Source organism: Bactrocera tryoni, chromosome 4 (assembly GCF_016617805.1).
Source record: "Bactrocera tryoni isolate S06 chromosome 4, CSIRO_BtryS06_freeze2, whole genome shotgun sequence".
NCBI classification, from domain to species: domain Eukaryota; kingdom Metazoa; phylum Arthropoda; class Insecta; order Diptera; family Tephritidae; genus Bactrocera; species Bactrocera tryoni.
Window position 1 is genome coordinate 12,033,990 of NC_052502.1, and position 22,487 is coordinate 12,056,476.

At 32.9% G+C, this 22,487-nt stretch overlaps 1 protein-coding gene and 1 pseudogene across 5 annotated transcripts in view; both read right to left on the minus strand.

Annotated features, from left to right (window-relative positions):
* Positions 1 to 22,487, minus strand: part of LOC120773792 (cytosolic purine 5'-nucleotidase) — a 99,177-nt gene that overhangs the window by 71,084 nt on the left and 5,606 nt on the right. For 3 of the 5 annotated variants that reach the window (XM_040102891.1, XM_040102892.1, XM_040102893.1), the window contains one exon: positions 21,414 to 21,499. In XM_040102891.1, the coding sequence (XP_039958825.1) occupies positions 21,414 to 21,499 (86 nt within the window). Of the gene's footprint in view, positions 1 to 2,431; positions 3,201 to 6,316; positions 6,332 to 21,413; positions 21,500 to 22,487 lie in introns of those variants that run through there. The other 2 variants (XM_040102890.1, XM_040102889.1) reach the window with 2 other exon arrangements.
* On the minus strand, positions 17,860 to 20,737 carry LOC120773517 (annotated as a pseudogene).

Genomic DNA, 22,487 nt, shown 5'->3' on the forward strand with positions numbered 1-22,487 from the left:
TAAAGTTAAGAATGAGTTCTATACAATATGCAGTTTGGAAAAGGTTGCCACTAGATTGGAAATTTGATTTACACGAATAAAAGAACTACATTTTAGTTATTGTTTGGGTTATGAAGCGGGTCAATGCTAGACGCTGTAGCATTATATGGACTGGTCCGGGTCAAAATTGATCTAGAGCGGATACCAAGTCCGGGAACTCAAGGGAAAAAGGCGAAATGGTTAGAAAATATTCGACATAAATATTTTCGATTCTTCAAATAGAGGAGGAGAATATCCCCTTATTCTAGTTTAAAAATTTGAAAAACATTTAAAATTTTGTTTCATAATTCAAAAGTTTATTCAAAGGATTAAGGATTCAACATCTTTCTAAAATTAAAAATTCAAATTATTTGGGAAGTTATAGCCATTTTAATGTCGTGGCAACTTGACCGATTTAGTGAACGACAATAATATGAAATAGGCGAATAACATAAAACTATAAAAGCGTTTAAAATATTTGACAAAGTAAAAAAAGTTGTGAAAAATCGACTTTTATTTTTTAGTAGCCGCCATTTTATGAAGTAAACATTTTTTTAGGATTTGCAGCTTTTTGAGATAGCAACATTCTTAGTTACCTTGATAACTAATCATGGTTTTATTTTCCAGATGCCCACAAGGGTAAAAATTATAGCGATGAGCCAAAGGTCCCCTCTACCTTAAGGGAGCATAGTTCAAAGAAAAAAAAAAATACTAATACTATGGCAAAAAATAGTAAGAATTTGTTCACAATTTTAAAATTTTTTATTTATATTTCAAAATCCATGTTTTCCCTATCAAAGTAATCCCCCATTGGCCTCAATACTCTTGTGTCAACGATTTTCTCGAAACAGTTGTTAAAGTCAATTGCCGGAATTCTCTTTTTTGCGCATAACGATTCACGTTCAATGACTCAAAATGGTTTCCCCGGAGCGGTCGATAGACTTTGCTGAATAGCTAGAAACCACATGAAGCTATGCATATCAGGCGCATACGGTGGTTGTTGCTCGATTTTGGTTGAAAATTTTGCGAAAAACTCACGAAGAATCAATGCAGTACGCGACGGTGCATTATTGTGGTGCGAAAACCAAGAGTTATCGGCCAATAATTCCAACATATTTTATGAATATCTTCGGACAAATGACGCATAGTACTGAAATAGTAATCTTTGTCCACAGTTTGGTGGACATTACCTCGATAAAAGAACTGTCAATATAACCTTGATTCTTGACTTGCTTCGACATAGCTTTTTTGTATCGATTTCAGCCGATTGATTGCCTGTTTCCGGGTCGTGAGCATAGACCCAAGACTCATCGCCAGTAATAATACATTTTATGACATCCTGGTATTCGGAAAGCATTGTTTCACGGAAGTTAACGCGACTCTGTTTTGAAATTAGTGATTTTTTTTTAATCAACTGATTTTGGAATCAATCGTGTTTTCACTTTTCTTTGGCCAACTGATCTTTCAAAACGATTTTCACTGATCCTTCCGATATTCCAACGATGCCAATAAAATCTCTGACTGCTAATTGTCGATTCTCAAGTACCAATTCTTTTATTTTATTGACGTGTTGATCATCGGTTGATGTTGATGGCCGTCCTGGATGTGGTTCGACGTCAACCCTTGACCCTCTTTGATGAATCAAAAGTACCAGGTCGCGGCAGCAATTGCCATCGACGGACTTTACCAACTTTCTTAACTTTTCGACACCAGAAATTTGATTCTGCACACAAAATTTAATGGAAATTCTTTGTTGAATAACTTCTCTCATCGCAAAAATCGCCGAATGCACTTTATGCACTTCAAAAAGACAAGCGTATAGTAAACATTAAGATTATTTTGATGCGATATTTGACACAGATATCACTGACAGTCATACCAACCTAGAAAAAATATATTTCGACGAATGAGCTTTCGAACGAAACTTGAATAGTACTCGTATTAGTAGTATTCTCCTTAAGGAATTTTTGTTTTAATACTGTCCAATGTACTATATAAATATCTGTGTAGCTGTTTCCATTGCAAAAAGTTAGTTATCTATCAAAAAAAGGTTCACTGTCCCTCAGTTAAGTGAAATATTAAAACTTCTTACGAAATGATCATTTTTTCGTTAATTTGCGAAATACTGTTGCACTGTTGAATCACACTCATTGTTGCTGATCATACTTATACTACATAGGTGATCATATATGTATGTATGTTTATGTATGTACATATATACATAGGTAGTAAGTAAGTTTATAGGTATGTACATTATCTCAAGCACAATTTCAATTCAATTTTACGAAAACAATCAAAAATTTAATTTCTTAGAATAATCAAATCTTTTTCACAAATGAATTTTTCGTGACTCTTATTGCATTATCTTATATTTTGATGTTTTTTTTTAATTTTACCCACCCACTTGACTCACCTGTGATCCAGCTCACGCTTGTAGCCATGGTAGGACGGATCGTTTTGTGAGCCAACGTGCTGCGCCAGCTCCTGTTGGCCGGGAACGGAGAGTGTGACTGGGGTAAGGTCCGACGCTTGGACGCCAGCGCTGGCAGAATGCACATTTTTACCGTTAGCCAGCGTAGTTGCCTGGGACGCACTGCCATTTAGGCCAGCTGTGGTCAATGAAGACATTCTTGTTGGCGGCGCTGATGTTGTTGCCGTTGTAGGCAGGGGATTTTGAATCTCGAAGACGTCTTGCGACAGATCGGGCATAATCTTTTCACTAACTGTATAAGGTTTTTGCAGGTGCTGTGTTTTTAATTTTTCCAGTACACTATCGCCACTAAATTTAGCAGCAATAAAGGTGGAAATTGCTGTGACGTGCCGCCGATAAGCGATAAACGGTGTGACAATAAAGCGACTAATTTTAAATTAATTTATTTACACGCACGCAAACACACACAGAGACACAGGTTTATGTACTTAGTGTTGTTGTAGAGTGGCTTCACTTGTTTGTTTGTAAATATATTTTACTTGCAGTGTGTCGTCAGCAACTATCAGTTATATATTTATATATATACATACATTTATGTATGTATGTTTGTTTGTATGCACTGTGAGACACGCCGTTAGCCAGCGCTCTATGTATTTATATTCGTTTGCCGTATGTAAATCGACGCGTCCGTCTCTGTGGATAGGTGTGGAGTAACTGGAATTACTTTGAGTATAAACTTGGTGATTTCAAGAGTGGCAGCAAATGCTTTTACGCTTATTAAATTGAGCGTGAAAAAACTTTAAATATGTATATGTATGTATGTATGTTTGTGCGCGCTTATCAGTGAGGTGCGCTGCTTATCAAGTGGTTGCAGCAAATAAAAAGAAATAATGAACATATGGGAGCGTAGCATACAATGGTGAGCTTAAGTGAGTAGTAGGACGCCCTGCGCTTCCCACCCTTCACGCTTCCAGCTGGCAAATATAAATGCAGGTATGCATTCAAAACAAGCCACTGACAGCAGGCTGTAAACGATCATCTTTTGTACGTGCCTTCACTCATGCTCACTGCCACACAGATTGGCTCTCCCTCTCTCTCTCTCTCGATATTTAGTAGTGTTGCCATATATTTGTTAAATGTTTCTTTGACTTAATGATTTACTATACATTGGACTGTTGAATCGAAGTTTGTGGACAGAATGAAACATCAGCGACGAACGGTCCCTCTCAGTCGGTTTATATATAGTATACGCGAACTAGATTCTCAGTATTTGAGAAATCGCTCTGAAAATTGTCACACATTATTTTGTCCTCAAGAAGCTGCTCATTTGTCGGTACCACTGATATTGGACTACTATAGCATATAGCTGTCATATAAACTGAACGATCAAAATCAAGTTCTTGTATGGAAAACTTTTTTATTTGACGAGATATCTTTACGAGATTCGGCATGTATTATTTTTCAAGACAACTGTTAGCTCTCTAAAAAAATGTTTTAGATCGGACCACTATATTATATAGCTGCCATACAAATTGATCGATCAAAATCAAAATTAAGATAACAGAACTTTTTTATCTGTGAAGGGTATTAGTGCATAATAGATAACGGAATTTGTAGTTTCTAATTTGAAATTTAAAACTAACTGAATTTATTGGTTCAAATTCTAATCAGAAATAAAATTTTTGATTACTTCCGATGTTTTCAACATTCCATCAAATGTTAGTGAATTCTGTTCTAGTCTTCTTTCTTTCCAAATATTTGATAACAAAAATCGTTAAAAATTCTTAAAATACTGGAACACTAAACCTTAAGCAGACAAGTGTCAAAATTTCTCAGTTGTCGGCTGGGGAGCTATACCACAAGAAGCACAAGGTGTTTGGTATTTCAAAAAATAATCGACGAAAAGGTAAAAAAATCCACTTTGAGCGATATTCGGGTTTTACACTAAACGAAACAAATACATACTTGTAAACAGTTTTTTTAAACTCTATACCACTTAAATGAACACTAATGGACTTGAAAATATCATAAGGAGACATTTTTCACCGAATATTTGGTTATGTGAAATCTCTACGCCATGACCACACTCTAAGCTGCTTTATTCCAAGTAGGCCTACAGTGATTCAGTTTAATCTAAAACACGAGCCACGAGTGGTATAAAGCTTTCAAAGATGGTCGAGAAGTCGTTGAAGACAATCCTCGAGACCTTCGACCTCTTCCACAGTCGTCAAATCATCAGGGGGCAAGTGTTAGAGAGATGACAAAAGAGCACACCATCTTTGGCGAGTCTGTTCCAATGATTTTTTTTGGATATTTTTTGTATGAAATGCGTTCTTGCTGGACTCGTCCCGATAAAGCTGAATTGTTTTCAAAAAGAGTACTGTAAATAGGACTCTTTGAATATGCTTGATCATGCGAATTCGCACATTCATGGAGAGCATTGCGACTGCCGATGAGACATGGGTTTATGAGTTTGACATGGAAACAAGTCAACAATCATCGGAATGGAAGGAAAAAACGGTCCGAAACCCACAAACAATGCCAAAGCGGCTCAATAACTAAGGCAATGTCAATAAGAATTACTATTTGACCTAATTGAGATGTTTGCTTGAGAACATTCGTCGAAAACAGTCGGAATAGTGAAAGAACAATTCATGGATTTTACAAGATGATAATGCATCATCGCATCGAGCCAGGATTGTGACCGAATATAAAGTCAAAAATGCAATGAATACCATCTATCAACCACCGTATCCACCAGATTTGGCTCTGTGTGATGTTTTCTTTTTCTCCAAACTGAAATTGCCTCTCCGTGAAACCCGTTTTCAGTTGATCGCAGAGATGAAATAAAATTCGCTGAAGGAGCTGAAGGCCATCCCAAAAGTGCTTACGAAAAATATTTCGAGGACTGGAAGAATCGTTGGCACAAGTGTATTACATCGGGTAGGGATTACTTTGAAGGCGACAAAATAAATATTGATGAATAATTAAATATTTTGCGTTTTATTTACAATTTCCGGTCACTTTTTCTCACAATGCAGAAGAAAGTTTAGAAGAATTTGAAAACTACGTTAAAATAGTTTCCTCGAACAAAATACAGTGTGAGTAAAAAAAGTTTGAAATATAAAATCCATCACTGCTAATCTATTCTGACGCTAAATGGCAACACTGCGCTCTTCTGCTGGGGCTACTTGTGCTCTCTCACGTTTTCATTGTTTAACAACAAAAAATACAAAAAACATTAAGCGTTTTTATTTTATTTTTGAACTCGTTCACGTTGCATATTTATTGTCCGTGAGTTACTTGCAAATCTGCATTGTTTTTGTTCAGAAGTTTGTTTTGAATTTTTTTTTTAATAAAAAAAGTCAGTAATTGTTGCCTTCAGGTTATTGTTAAATACTGACATTTAAAAATAAATTGTTATTCGGAGGGGGGAAGGTATGCAAAATTCGCGAAGACTTGCGTTAGAATAAATTTGTTTCGGAATTTGCACTTTTGCTTTCATTAGCGAATTAAAGCTTTTTTCTAGCAACTTTTTGCTTTGTGAATTTTTTCCGTTTTGCTCGCTTCGCTGTTTATTTTATTATTATTCGCATCAGCACGCCACTTTATTCGCTCTTTTATTTACTTTTTGTGTGTGTGCGTGTGTGTGTGTGTAGTTTTACTTTATTTGTCCATCAGCAACATACCCAACAAAAGCAAAAAACGAAACGGAAAGATATAGAAAAGAATACAATTTTGCTTCCGCAGCTAAAAAATATAGCGCAAATGGGCACAAATACATACATATGCACATACATACATATACTTTGGAAAAAAAAATTAATTATGCGTTTCATGCGAAGACTTTTTGAAATTATTCTTTACCTATTTTTATCAAAAACAGCGATCTTAATTAATTTATATTTTTCTATTAAAAGAAATTAATTTCTTTTTTTTTATAATTTTTTTAAATTTTGTTTTATAAAGGTTTTTTAATAATTTTTTTATACTTTTTCATACATTTTTTTTATAAACGTTTTTTCTTGTAATTTTTTTTTTTTATAAAAAATATTTTTTTCTTCATAAATTTGTTTTTTTTTTTTAATGTTTTTTTCTTTATAAATTTTCTTTTTTTTATAAATTTTCTTTTTTTATAAAAGCCTCACGCATTAAACATGAAACACAAACAACGTTTTACGCGATGCTCACTGCTCCAGTTTTATAGCCGCTCATATGCTGAAATCTACAACACCGTACGGGGTAAAAAGCACAACTGATCGTGCAGAAAGAAGCAGCTCCGTCGCTCAGTAATTATTTCCACATGTAGGCAACGAGTAACCAGCAATCGGCTAGCGATCTCAAAACAACAATTGTGTGTGCTTTAATAGCATACTCAGGGAAATGTCTGAGAGCCGATTGTGGAAACTTTTGATGCGGTCAAAGAGAAAGAGCACACAGGGCGCACAGTGGTGTGAGAGTAAATTGCGAAAATTACATGACACGAGTATTGGTTACAATATTGAAAAACATACAAAAAAAAGCTAAGTTAAAAAACGCCGATATTTTTCCACTTATTCTTAAAATAATAAGAATATTGTAAACTCTTAAGACTATAAAGAATTCATATGGCATTTTTTTTTAATTCCCAAAAATTTACTAATATATACTAGGCAGACACATTAGATGTGACCCTGAGAGCATCATTAATTGCAGAATGCCTTCAAATGAGTTTGGCTTGAAAATCATCTAGGTAATGTTTTTATACAAGCGCTAGAGACTGTTATTATATCCGAAACCTTCTTACGGCATTTTGACCTATACTTTATGCTATACACTTTACCCTTTTCTATACTTTAGAAATACACTTTCAACAAAAACTCAAATGGTTAGATTTTTCGAAAAGGCTTCCATGATTGAACACTACAAATTTCAGAAGAAAATACTATATGTACATTGATCAAGTTTTGTGGCCGAAATCAGGTGCACAAAATCAAAGGAAAACCAAGCAAATAAATTGCAACTCGATATCAAAGATCTAACGGAGAAACTTAAGAAGTCTTAGACGCCGTGTAGTGGTTTTATGTTCGGTCTTCATCCAAAAATAAGCCTGTAAAGTTCCAGAAGACTAAACAAGCTTAAGGTTTCCTTCAAAGCTATCAAATACGAGGCTTGCTTTTTATATTTCGTTATTAGAAAACAAAAACAAATATTATTAGTCGAAAACTGCTTAATTGTTTTTCAAAATATTCCTCATTAAGAAGAAGACTTTTGGATGCATTTGAACCAATACGAAAAGTCATATGGCGATCTTGCAATATCAGTTTGCGCACAGCGTCGAGCGTTGAGTTTGTACGACTTACACGAAATTCGCCTTGGAGTGATCTACAACCACGATTGAATTCGCCATACCATCAAGTGAAGAAGCTTCATCGCTCAAAAATTTAATTAATTTCCTCAATGCAATGTGACTAAGTTAATCCACGTCGAAATTTGTAAAAAATAGTCGTACAACAATGTTCGTGATTTCATGCCATTTTCTGATCGAGATGAATATTTTAAGTTACCGTAAACAACACAAAAAGCGCTTACATGTCAAAAAGTTTCAAGTGTGTGTGAAAAATGTCAAACTTTACTATAAAGTTGTGAGTTTCTAAATTGCATCACTAGTGTTGCTAAATCCCGAAATATAATCTTCTATAGCGGTATCTATGACCGAAGATGCTTTCAAAAATTATCTAAATATTACAGCTCACTCTTTTTGATTGTATCTCATATAGTATAAAGTGCCACTGTGCAGTGCTCAGCAACTAGCTTTCGTTATTCAAAGATTGGTGGTGATATGCTGGGTGCAAAAACTCTTCAAATACAACTTCACTTTCATGAGAAGTTGGCTGCCAAGACATTTTCTAACGACGTCACTACCTTCGGAGAGCCACGGAGTCTATGACAGTTGATTTTTGTGTTGTTGTTGCTTGACAGTTTGAAGGGAGGTAGCTAATAGCTATAGTAGATATATACATGAATATATGTACAAACATAGGTAAGTAAAGAAGGAAAATGCCTGAGAGTTTAAAAAATCTTCTAGATTTTTGGGTAACCTATTACTGTTATCACACTTTCACAGGAAGTATTATCTCAATTTGTTCTCACGAAATCGTGTCCAATTTCATAAACCGAAAAAGTCAAACTTTTTTTAGTTGCATATGTATATATGTACATATGTATGTATGTATGTATTTCAGTACACAATTCTCATGAATGAATCAAAGCTTCGTATAATTAACCGGAAACTGAACCTTAAGTAAATCCAAAATTTAATTTTGTGAATTTACCGAAAAATTTTGAGATATTTTCAAATAATGTTTATGATTTATAACCTAATTAACACTCATATCAAATAAAACTTGGACTTTGACAGTCAGCTCATAAAATTCCATCCAAATAGTCACACAACTTTTTTATGTAAGCACTCTTTGTGTTTTATGTTCGTCTATTTATTTATATACTATTCAAGTATTTATTGTCAATTTCTTGCGTTGATTTGCCGTTTAATTACTGTTCATTTGAGGCGTTTAATTTGATTGAAGTTTAGCTGTTTAACTGACAGCTGTCATGTGTAGTTAAGTGCTTAGTGAGGAGAAAGTAACGAAATGTGACAAACCGAACTTGAGTGCGCTTTCAGCAATTTTTTAATAACTTTTTACCTATTAACGTATTTAATGCGTAAATGGTTGCCAAGTGCAGCCTACAATCAAGAAGAAACATTAAAAATATAAAAAATAAAAAAATATAAAAAATAAAAAAATAAAAAAAATAAAAATGAAAATAGAAAACATAAAAATAATAGCAATAATAACAATAAAAATAAAAACAAACATTTTTAACTATGTACATATTTCAAAAAAATTTCTCAGAACTTTTTTTCAAAAATCATAATTTCTAAAAAATATTATTAACTACCGAATTCTTCACACCCTTCTTCATTGTCAAAAAAATATTTTTTCAAAATCATAAAAATTTCTCAGAATTATTTTTTTTTAAATCATAATTTCTAAAAAAATATTATTCACTACCGAAATCTTCAAATCATTTTACATTTTCCGAAAAATATTTTTTAAAAATCCAAAAAAATTCTCAGAATTTTTGTTTCCAAAAATTATAATTTGTAATAAAAATATTATTAACTGCCGAAATCTTCAAACCATTTTTCATTTTCCAAAATATATAAAAAAAATTCAGATTTTTTTTTCAAAAATCATAATTTCTAAAAAAATATATTTTTAACTACTGAAATGTTCAAATCATTTTACATACATTTTCTAAAAAATATTTTTATCGATGCAATTTATTCAATATTATAGCTACCGAAATCTTCAAATCATTTTCCATTTTCCAAAAAATATAAAAAATTCTCAGATTTTTTTTTTCAAAAATCATAATTTCTAAAAGAAATATGTTTAACTACCGAAGTCTTCAAATCATTTTACATTTTCCGAAAAATATTTTTTAAAAATCCAAAAAAATTCTCAGAATTTTTGTTTCCAAAAATTATAATTTGTAATAAAAATATTATTAACTGCCGAAATCTTCAAACCATTTTTCATTTTCCAAAATATATAAAAAAAATTTCAGATTTTTTTTTCAAAAATCATAATTTCTAAAAAAATATATTTTTAACTACTGAAATGTTCAAATCATTTTACATACATTTTCTAAAAAATATTTTTTTATCGATGCAATTTATTCAATATTATAGCTACCGAAATCTTCAAATCATTTTCCATTTTCCAAAAAATATAAAAAATTCTCAGATTTTTTTTTTCAAAAATCATAATTTCTAAAAGAAATATGTTTAACTACCGAAGTCTTCAAATCATTTTTCATTTTCCAAAAAATATTTTTTCAAAACCATAAAAATTTCTCAGAATTTTTTTTTCAAAAACTATAGTTTGTAATAAAAATATTATTAACTACCCAAATCTTCAAAAAATTTTTCATTTTCCAAAATACATATATAAAAAATTCTCAGATTTTTTTTTTTTAATCATAATTTCCAAAAAAATATTATTCACTACCGAAATCTTCAAATCATTTTCCATTTTCCAATAAAAACACTTTTTCAAAATCAAAAAAAAATTGTCGTTTTTTTGTTTCAAAAATCATAACAATTTCTAAAAAATATTATTTTATTTTATACACATTTTTACGGCAAAAACTTTTTCTTTAAAAACGAAATTATTAGCAAATGTTGTTTTTGTTGTTTTTTTAATTCAAACAAATTTTAGAAAAATTATTCTTTCAAAACCTTTTCAGAGAATATTTTTTTTCACCACTATGCAATTTTAAAGAAAATATTTTTTAAAAATCATAATAATTTTCATGAAATTTCTTTTTAAATCACAAAAATGCTTAGGAGAATACTTTTTTAATCTAAGAACAGTTAAATATTTCAGAAAGTATGTTTTAATAGTTTCATAGAAGTTTTTTACAAATCTACAATTTATAAGTATTGTTTTTGTTTTAAATGAGAATAATTTGTATGAAAATTTTTCTAAAAATTTCTTAGAAAATATTCTTTGGTTTTTGTACAAGAATCAAAAAAATTAATAATAATTGTTTTTAATCAAAATTTCAAATAATTTCGACGTCAAAAATGTCTTTTTTAAACCAGTTTTTTACAAATCTGCCATTTATAAGAAAGTGCTGTTTTTTCTTTCAAAAGTGAGAATAATTTTTTAGATATTTTTTTTTTTTAATAATTTTAAAAAAATTTGTTTCAAGAATTTCTTAGAAAATATTCTTTTGTTTAAAGAATCAAAAAAATACAGAATAATTATTTTTTCAAAATTTCAAATAATTTCGAAGTAAAAATTACATTTTTAAATCATAAAAACCTTTAAGAAAATAGAATTTTTTTAATTCTCTAAAAAACTTTCGTGTCAGAAAAAATATTTGTGTCAGAAAAAATATACATATTCTTTTTATTATATAACAAAAATTTTAAAATAATTTAAAAAGCTTTTGTTATTTGGAGAAATCATAAAATATTTTAGGGAACATTTTGTTTTGAAATTTCTAAAACAATATTTTTTTATTTTAAAATCAATAATTTTTAAGAAAATATTTTTTGAAAAACATATATTTATAAAGAAATATTTTCAAGAAAATGATTTTAATGAATAAATATTTTTAAGATACCATTTTTTGCAATAATAAAAATTTTTAAGAAAATATTTTTTGAAAATTGTATATTTATAAAGAAATATTTTCAAGAAAATGAAGAATAAATATTTTTAAGATACCATTTTTTGCAATAATAAATAAATATTTTTTGAAGAAAATGTTTCTTTTAATGAATAAAAATTTTTAAGAATAAATATTTTTAAGAAATTTTTTGCAATAATAAAAATTTTAAGAAAATATTTTTATAAAAATTATAAATTTCGAAGAAAATGTTGTTTTAATAATAAAAACTTTTAAGAAAATTTTTTTAAGAAAATATTTATTATATTTTTTTAATAAATATTTTATAAATATTTACATAATAAAGAATTTTTAAGAAAATATTTTTGAAAAACATGTTTTTATAAAGAAATTTTTCAAGAAAATGATTTTAATGAATAAATATTTTTAAGATACCATTTTTTGCAATAATAAATTTTTAAGAAAATATTTTTTGAAAAACATATATTTATAAAGAAATATTTTCAAGAAAAATTCATTATTTTAATGAATAAATATTTTTAAGATACCATTTTTTGCAATAAAATTTTAAGAAAATATATAAAAATTTTTAAGAAAAATTTTTTGAAGAAAATATTGATTTTAAAAATTATAACATTTCGAAGAAAATATTGTTTTAATAATAAAAACTTTTAAGAAAATGTTTTTTGAAGAAAATATTCTTGGAAAAAAATATTTTTTTAATAATATATCTTTTTGAGAAAGTAGTTTTTGAAGAAAGTATTTTTTATAAAAATTTTTGTGAAACAACTTTTTGAAGAAAGCATTTTTTAATAAAAATTTTTAAGAAAATATTTTGTTTTTTAATTATTTTATAATCTAAAATCATAAAAAACAAAAAACATGAAAATAAAAAAAACATATTTTTTCAAAAATTTCTAAAATATAAAAATCACAGAACGTAGAAATTTTCTCAGAAGATAAATTCCTAAAAGATATCGTCATCTTTTGTGAAAATTACATATAAATCTTCAGTTCATTTACGTATATATTAATACAATACTTTTATTATAGTTAATAAGATCTTATTGTTAGCTATTTCTCACAGTGTTGCCATACCCAAATGTATCCATATATCGAGTTATGAATGACACACTTTTCTAATATTCAAATACGCAAGCATGCACTTGTCATTATGCACGCGTAGATATGTATGTACATACGTATATATATATATATATATACGTATATATATGTAACACATTTCTTCTATACATACGTATGTATATATACTTATGCACATATGTATGTATATGTACTCGTACTTAGATACATACATATGTAAATTCATTCCACTTAAACAACTTTTATGGCAAGAAATTCAACAATTCACTGTCGCCTAAAAAACTGCGTTGGCCGACTGATCGCTTTCCCAAATTTGAACGTGAAGATCGTAGTGTTTGCCAAGTTTATATACCCTCTTTGCAACAGTGACTTAAAGCAAATAATAATTGCTGGAGAATTTCCCCGTTTACTGATTGAAAATGGATAGGAGGACGAAAATTTAACGTCGAAACTTTCATATTAAATGAAAAAGTCGAAAAAAGAAATAATAAATTCGATGGAATAAAAGTGTTTTAAATTCGGAGAAATTTAATTTTCCAACCTGTGATGGGTATAGTTTGTATTGGAAAGCGTTAATACTACTTATAAAACTATATACAAACAAATCATAACAAATCTGACAAACTATATTTGACGCGACTAAAAATTCACGGGTATAATACCCGCTATGACATCTGTATAATACCAGTTATGACATTTGTTCTGCTTTCCGTTCGTACGTGAGTAAAATGCTTTGTCCGATTGACAATTCGCATTACAATACGGGCTGTCATAACACTCGATAGATAGTGCCTATATGTATTTATACATATTTACTACACATGTAGCCACTAATAATGCCAAGTCTATGAAGTTATGACTGTAATATTTAATTGTAAATATTTTTATGCGAACAAAATTTTTGTTTGCTAGTCAATCAGTAGTCACTCGAATCGCGCTACGCGATAAGCCGCGCTGATAACACTAGCCAAGCAACAACAACAATGTGTATGTATATTTAAACAAAGAAAAAAAAATAAAAAATAAAAGAAGCAGTAAATTATTTTGTCTTAAAATTCTTTCATAGTGATTACGGGCGAGCGAACTTTGTCATTATATAAAAACTAATGCGAAAATATTTATGTGCGGACAGTTTTACGTATTCGAGCAAGTAATAAAGCGCTTCGAAAACGAAAAAAAAGATTTATACGAAAATCACAGCATTTGTTTAGCACGTGTTTTGTCGGGCGGCCGTTTGTTGTCTCCATATGCGAAATACTCGAGCTTGGGCGTTGCGTTCGCCGTTGGAAAAATCGCTGTGTGGGCGGAATTTTTAGACGCAACACTTTAGTGGCGCTACTTGTTTACCGTTCGATCTATAAATACCTACATTATGAGTGTTTGTTTATAAAATTTCCACTGTGATGTCTTATCAAAGTAGTTTTATTTTTAAACGGTCGAAAAAAGGAGAAAATAATGATTTTAAATCGTTTTATTATGGATATGGTACTAGACGAAGCTCTATTAGACTCTGATTAGACTATTATTTAAAGCCCTAGCTGAGCCGCCTTCGACAGCACGAAAAGGAACTACCTCTATGCCGCTATACAATATCTGGACTTGGTGTCCACGCAAAGCTAATACGGCTGTGTAAGCTGACGTTGAGCAACACCAAAAGCTCTGTCAGAATCGGAAAGAATCTCTCTGAGTAGTTCGAAACAGTGGTCGTACTCACGACTTGGCTCGCACGTCACTGTGTACAACATCTGTATTGTATTTAACGTGGGATCCTGCTGTCGACAGCTTAACTCCACGGTGCTCAAAAGCACAACGGATCAATACAATGCGTCGATTAGCGCCCTGAAAACTGGGTAAACATTTTCAGTACCAATTGGCAGTGTGGCATGGACACACTAACCACCTTGGTAGGGCTCGAGGCCCATCTAAAACCTCTGCCGTACTTTGGGTCCGGCACCCGGTTGCAATGCAACTCCACATTCGACTGATAAAGTCAGTTCTTCCCGCGATTTGGGTTTTAACCACAGCCACCACGAATCTCCACAAAGGGCCAAACCCAATGAGCAGACTGGAGCGAACTCCAGGGGCTACTGTTCCCTGTGGTACCAGGTTAAAGTCTTTAGTATGACCTTGTAGCTGAAGCTACGACCAGTTGAGCTTCCATACTGCTCTGGACTGGTGGCCAGGAGTCGCCTCTTACGACAGGCATGCCTTACAGTCATAACTTTGAAGTCGTGGATAATTTCGTCTATCTTGGAACCAGTATTAACACCAACAACAATGTCAGCCTCGAAGTCTAACGTAGAATAACTCTTGCCAACAGGTGTCAATCCGGACTGAGTAGGCAATTGAAAAGTAAAGTCTGCTCCAGACGAACAAAGACCAAACTCTACAAGACCCTCATCATTCCCATCCTGCTATATGGCGCGAAGGCATGGACAATGGCATCATACGGCGGCATTGACATATTTCAGTGAATCAAGGGACAGCGGCTGAGCTGGCTGGATCATGTTGTCCGGATGGAAGAGAACACTCCAGGAGGAATTCTCTTACGAACCCGGCTATAACCGCGTAAGCGGTGTCTACGCCAGTAAAGAAGAAGAAGCCCAAAGTGTGGTCAAGAAAATATAATTTCTTAGCACATCACACATAACAGGTCAATTGAAAAGTCTACGGCCTGCCATATTAAATACATTTTTTTTCGGCAGAATTCGTTTTTTTCAACATATGTATGTAGTTCCCTTAAAGGATAATACATTGTTTATAAGGACCTTATTTTCAAGGCTGATACATTGATTATAAAGATCTTCCTTTCAAGGCTGATACGTTGATTATAGCGATCTTCCAACTTTTCGAAACTATTTTTGTAGAACGATTTGTCTTTTGGTTCAAAAAAGGCCTCAGATTCGTCTGTCACCTCTTCATGGGACAAAAACTGCTTCCCAGCTAGCATTCTTTTGAGATCTGAGAACAGAACATAGTCATTTTGAATCAGATCTGCAAAATACGGTGGATGTGGAAGCAATTCGAAGCCCAACTCATGGAGTTTTGCCAACGTTTTCACTGACTTGTGACACTGTGCACTGTCTTGGTGAAACAGGACTTTCTTTTTCTTCTAATGCGGCCGTTTTTCGTCCTTCAAACGGACCAATAATGCAATGTAATAGTCACTCTCTTTCCTTTCTAAGGTAGTCAAAAAAAATTATTCTGTGCGCGTTCCAAAATACAGACGCTATAATCTTTCCAGCCAACTGTCGCATCTTTCCACGCTTTGGATCGGGTTCATTTTGTGCACTCCACTTGGTTGACTGTCGATTGGATTTTGTATTGGTATATGGGGTATATGGATCTTATTCGATTATTTTTAACAGTAAGGAATCTTATTATCATGAAATCTTCAAAAGACCTTGCACTGGTCAACCGTCGGGATCCGACTAAAAGTTTATAAAAGAAATAGGAAGATCCCCGAATTACAACTTTCGTCGATTTGGGATTGTGGACTACAACGGTTTTTATATAAGGCCACTTTGCAATACCACAAACAACTCAAATAAAAACTATGAGGAAAAAAGATAAAATCGGTCTATATTTTCGCTCTTCCCCACACTACCTTCATAAGAGTCTCTGTTCTTCCGGTTGACGGAAGAATGTGAAATATCTTCAGAAAATTAAGTAGAGATCTTTCGTCCAACATAATAAGATCCAGCTTCAAAAAACAACAACGATGCATACCTTCACAGTACTGAAATGCAAAATCTGTGACTTTTACTGAGTCCATAAAAAATGCATCGAGAATGATGATAAAAAATGCAATTAATTTTTACGTGGGCGCCGGTAAAATATTTGATAACAAGGCATCATGTTCTCGTTATTAAAATGTTTTTAAATTAATCAAAAACTCATAATTTAGGCGACGTGATGCGCAAAAAACAACAAACAAATACAGAAATAGACGAACGCATCTAGATCTGTACGTAAATCCATCGGAACAAAATTAAAAAAATCAAAATCAAAGCAAAGTCATTGGCAGCGAGCTCGCTAGATGTCAGCACAAATATGAGCATCAAAGCTATTGATAGAAAATGTGATAGGCATTGTTTTGACAGTCCAATGGTCCAACGACCCTACACCTCAAAGCAGCATAATATGGATCGAGCGACTGTGTGTAGAATTAACGGTAATCCCGCGGGGGACTCGAGTGTGCCCATTGGCGTCAAGCCAGCCAAGCGTTGAGCAACAAACACAGGTTGATGACGGTAATTTATGCTGTGATTGCAGCAGCACTGTTGCCATATTCTTCTGGTACCAGTGGAACTGGACTCTCAGTCCTCCCTCCCACACTCGTCCCACAGAATTTGCAATTGAAATTTCTAATTTTCTAAAACAAAAAGTGAAGTCGATATCATTTACATGCGACTCTTTTTTTTGCTCCAATTGAATCGTTTATTGACTTAATAACTCACGACTCCCTCGATCATTTACACTCGACATTTACATAGTCTCTCTTGCCCTCGCCATCAATGCATGCTAATCAAGGCGACAGCATTCGTTCGACGCTCTTGATAAGATGCACTGGCTTCTGACTTTGTATTCTCCCAAGATTATTTTCAATTTTATTTTCGAGGTGTATAAATTCGAGTTGTTATTGTTGGCATTTTGTTTTGCCTACGAAAGCAATGACAATGGCATTGGAGGGGGTGTGGCGTGGTGTGTTGGAGGTTGGGGGTTTATGAGGTCAGCGCACCTCGTTGGCATTTGTTTATAGAGTCTTCATTATATAGTCAGCGACTTTGTTTTTCTTAAAAACAAAACCAAAATAAACAACAAGAATAAAAATTAAGGAACACACAAATTGGAAATAAAAAACAATTGGTAGATAGCGGTGTGCTTAAAGATTGTGTTTGCTACTTTTTGTTGGGAGTGTGCTTGAAATGTATTATTTTTATGAAATTTTCAAAAGCAAAGGAATGAGAGAAAATCGATTCGAAAATTCATTGATGTGTATGTTTTATTTATACATAGCTATAAGCACATAAATATATTTATTACATAGCATTTACCTTTGTTCAAATGTACATATATTGTGATAAAAAAGTACCCGGAAATTGTAAATAAATATTTGATTATTCATTAATATTTATTTTGTCGCTTTCAAAGTAATTTCCACCAGATGCAATACACTTATGCCAACGACTTTTCCAGTCCTCGAAACACTTTTCATAAGCACATTTTGGGATGGCCTTCAGTTCCTTCAGCGAATTTTGTTTTATCTCTACGATCGACTGAGCGGCATTTTCAATTTGTGGAACAAGAAAAAATCACACGAAGCCAAATCTGGTGAATTCGGTGGTTGATCAATGGTATTCATTTCGTTTTTGGCTTTAAATTCGGTCACAATCGCGGTTCGACAGGACGGTGCATAATCATCGTGTAAAATCCATGAATTGTTCTTCCACAATTCCGACCGTTTTCGACGGATTTTCTCACGCAAATGCCTTAATACGCTAAAATATAACTCCTTATTTACCGGGACAGACGGTACAAATTCATGATACACCAAACCACGAACATCGAAAAAAAATTAGCGTCACCTTGGCTTTTGAGCGGCTTTGGCGTGGTTTTTTTTTGGTTTCGGCTCGTTTTTTTCCCTCCATTCCCATGATTGTTGACTAGTTTGCATATTAAACTCATAAGTCCACGTTTCATCGGCAATTATAATGCTCTCCATGAATGTAGAATTGGAGTTCGCAAGATCAAGCTTGTCGAAGGAGACCTCTTTACGGTACTCTTTTTGAAAAAAAATCAGCTTTTTTGGGTCGAGTCGAGCAAGAACGTGTTTCATACCCAAAATATCCACCAAAAACATTCCAACGAACTCGCGAGAGATGTCGAGCTCTCTTGCCATATCTCTAACACTTGTCTGACAATTTTCAACCACCATAGAGGTCGAAGATCGTCGAACGAAGGGTGTTTTCAACGATTTCTCGATCTCGACTTTGTACCACGCGTCGGTTTGTGTTTTTGATTGAATTTTTTTTGATTGAATCAAGGTAAGCCTTTTCCAACAAAACAACAACAAAATTTGGTTAGAAATATAAAATTTGTAAAATTCGTAACACACTACTGGGGTGTACCGACTTAAGCAGCTGCCTTAAATAAACTAGTTGATAGATCGCGCTCTTACTTGGCTTAGTAATTAAGGACAGTCCTACCAACTTAGCACAATATATTACATCTTTTTGAAACCGACCCGGCGAATTTAAATTACAATTTCCGGGTACTTTTTTTGTCACAATATACATATATACTAAAGTTTTTGCAAGAATAATATAAAAAAATCGTCCGAAATAAGTTAAAAAGTTAGCCCTAAAGAATCGTTCATGATCAGCTGCTCTCAGTACCTCACGCTCATATGTACATATGTATGTACATATACATATGTGTATACCATAGAGAGTGAAATAATTTATGCTCAAGCATAGATAAGGTGTGTGGGGGAGCGCTTGCTGTGAAGAGTTTAAATAAATTCATTATTTGTTGCTAATGGAAGAATCAACAATTGACAGAAAAAAATTCCACTACGTAAGAATTTACTTGTTATATTTAATGTGCCCAACGAACGCAGTGTAGATGATTATCTCTTCATTTTCACATTCTCTTGAGGTTTCCAAATATTAAAGGCTCGACGGTGGTTAGAAACAGAGAAGACGGTTGAGGTATTGTAGTTGAGGTAATTTCAGGACCAATTGGTGCAATTTTTTTCAACGGATTTAGCAGCCATTTAAAAGTTACATCTAGGTACAACCAATAATGGTCTTTTATCGGAATGGTAGAAATTTACATAATAATACCTAAAAATTATATGTTTACAAATAAGAACAAGTGGAAAGTTACCATCAATTAAACTATTGATAATATTGATACATGTTTTTGAATGACGAAATACACCTACATATGTATATGTATACTAATCTTGCCTATATTTATATTACATAGTATATATGCCTATATCAGAATTACATTAATATCAAACGTAATGAACCTCATTGACCCTAAACTTGACTCGAAAAAAATGTGCGTCAAGAGCGTTATTTTTAGACTCGAGTAATCTATTGATATGCTGTTACAATTTCGGACGATAAGTAATTGTTTTCAGAAATATTTTCGGATCCCGATGCTGAATGCACAAACATATCCACTGAGGAAATAAATTAAATGTGGGTTAATTATGTAGCTGCTGTTTATTAAAGCGAAAAACAAAAATATTATTGTCAAAATATTTTTAATAGTCGCTCACTTAACAGACTTTAATCACATTTCGACTAATGAGGATTCACTAGTATTAAAACATAACCTGTTAACTAACCTAAACCATTACAAATCATGGTTTATATTTGAGGCTAAAATACCAAAAAAGTAAGTCCATAAGCAGAGATAAGCTTATTCTGAAAGTAAATTAAGTCGATACTTAATTCCTGATTTGATTTTGGAGACCTTATAAGCACCCAGATATACCCGAATTTCACCCGGTTTAGCAAAAATAAAAACACATTTTTACGAATTTTAATACAAACCATAATTACTGCGCTCAAAATAGACTCTAGGATACAAGCATGTCAAGGCTTAATCCAATTTTTCAAACACCTGTTATAAGTCTCGACTGTGATGGCCTTCAGTGCCTTCAGCGAATTTTGGTTTATTCGGTTTCAGCTCATTTTTGAGACGCTATTCGATAGATTCTTTCGACGTCATATTCATGAACCCTCGTCGCCAGTGATAAAGTGTCTTATGGATGTAGTGTCCTCAGCTACGTTATCAAGTATATCTTTGACGACCTCAACTCGACGTCATTTCTTTAATTATTTTCGATGTGATCATCATTAACAACGGTGAAAGGACGACTTACATGAGGTAAGATTTCAATGACTTTCCAGGTTTTTTACTGAATGTCTTGTGCCACTCAAATACTTGAGTTCCTGATAAAATATACTGTTCGAACATTTCTGTAATATTTTCAACGATTTGACAGCCGTGATTTCATTGGAAATAAAAAATTTCGAGCAAACTCATTGTTCAATTGTTCAAGGTAAAAATCACCAGACCAAACTTTTCACGACGTAAAGAAATATGTAGCTTTTAAACGTACAGTCATTGACAAAAGGAAATCAAAATTCACACGAATATAAAAAATATTGTGTCAATCCAAAAAAAAAATGTATGGAGTCAATTTTGGGGCGCGGCATAAGTGGACCAGTCTGGGTCAAATTTGATCAGATAGTACTTTTCTGTCTTACTAAATTCTACAACACCTCTGGAATATTGTCCTAAATTTTCAAGTTGATCCGAGTAATAGTTTCGGAGATACAGCCTTGGAACTTGTGCGCTCGAGGCTAGCTAGGCTAAGTGCGCCATCTTTAAACCGTGTTTTTGAAGTCGCGGGCGCATCTTTTTTGAGAGCGGTCACCGGAAATGCGTCGCATGGGCACGAGGAAGCCCATGTAAACCCTTAATTGACACCCAAAAGGCTACTAGGGATGAACTACAAAGACGTTTAGGCCAATTTCAGATTTTATGTAAACCGGGACTTCAAATGTTTTACATAAAAATAGGAATCTTATTCGTTAGTACTTTACTTCAGGCAACCTTACTCGTTAGTTTAAATCTAAATTGCACTCACCTATTACTGGCTTTGCGGTAGTATTTCTTCTCCGCTGACCGTGGCGTCATAAGGTCAACAGCGTTATCAATTTCCTCCGCCATTGGCTGAAAAGAGGAAGAGCAACGGAAGCAATTTATTTGAGATGAAGTAATGATTCAAAAGAAAAGAAAAGAAATAATCCAAAATTAGCCAAAGTAACTACAAATAATTTTAATTTAAAATAAAGTTGAAGAAGAAACGGAGAAATAAAAATAATAAATGCTAAATAAATAAAAGAGATAAAACTGCGAATGCAACAGAGCGAATTTGGCACAGAACCCCGATAAGAGACTGGAGTTGGTGAATATTGAGGTTAGAAAAAAATAATAAAAAATGATGATAAAAAGGCAACTAAAATCAACCAAAATCATAAAACTGGAACAACGAACGCAATCAAGCTGGCGCTTATGACCCAAAGCGAGACTAGATAAGGACCCCAATGCGAAGGTGGCTGGGCAGCAGTGCCGCACACAATGCAAGCAATCGTAATTCTACGTCACGCTGCGGATGACAAATACCGTTGTATGCGCAATTCACCGTTTCCTTTGTTTCCTTTGGATGCTTTGAATATTGCCTTGGTGAGATTGCTAGTTGGTGGCAAACAAAGCGAAACTGCAAGTTCCAAATTGGAACTTCCAATGAAGCCAGCAGCGTGCAGCGCCGTGTGATGGAGTGCACAGTGCGCAATGTGCAACATGCGGCACGTGGCATACATACGGCGCTCGTGTTACGAGCTATTTTCAAATGTTCGTTTGTATGTTTGTATGTAGTTTTGTGTGTCAATGGGAGTGGTAACGTGACACAATGAGGACGCGTATAAACTAACTGTGCCAGTTGGAGTATGAAATTGAAATTTTCAGTTATATTTTTAAGTTAACTGACGCTGTTGGCATTGTTTTGGTTTTTCCATGCGAAATTTCATACAGAAAAATTGTAATTTTCGTTTGGTCGAGCTTTGACTCTAATTTATTATGGACTTCATTGTTATTAGGAGCCATTCATTTCAGAAGCTAGAAGGCGGTTACAAAAGTTCGCAGAAGAGTAAAGCAACCG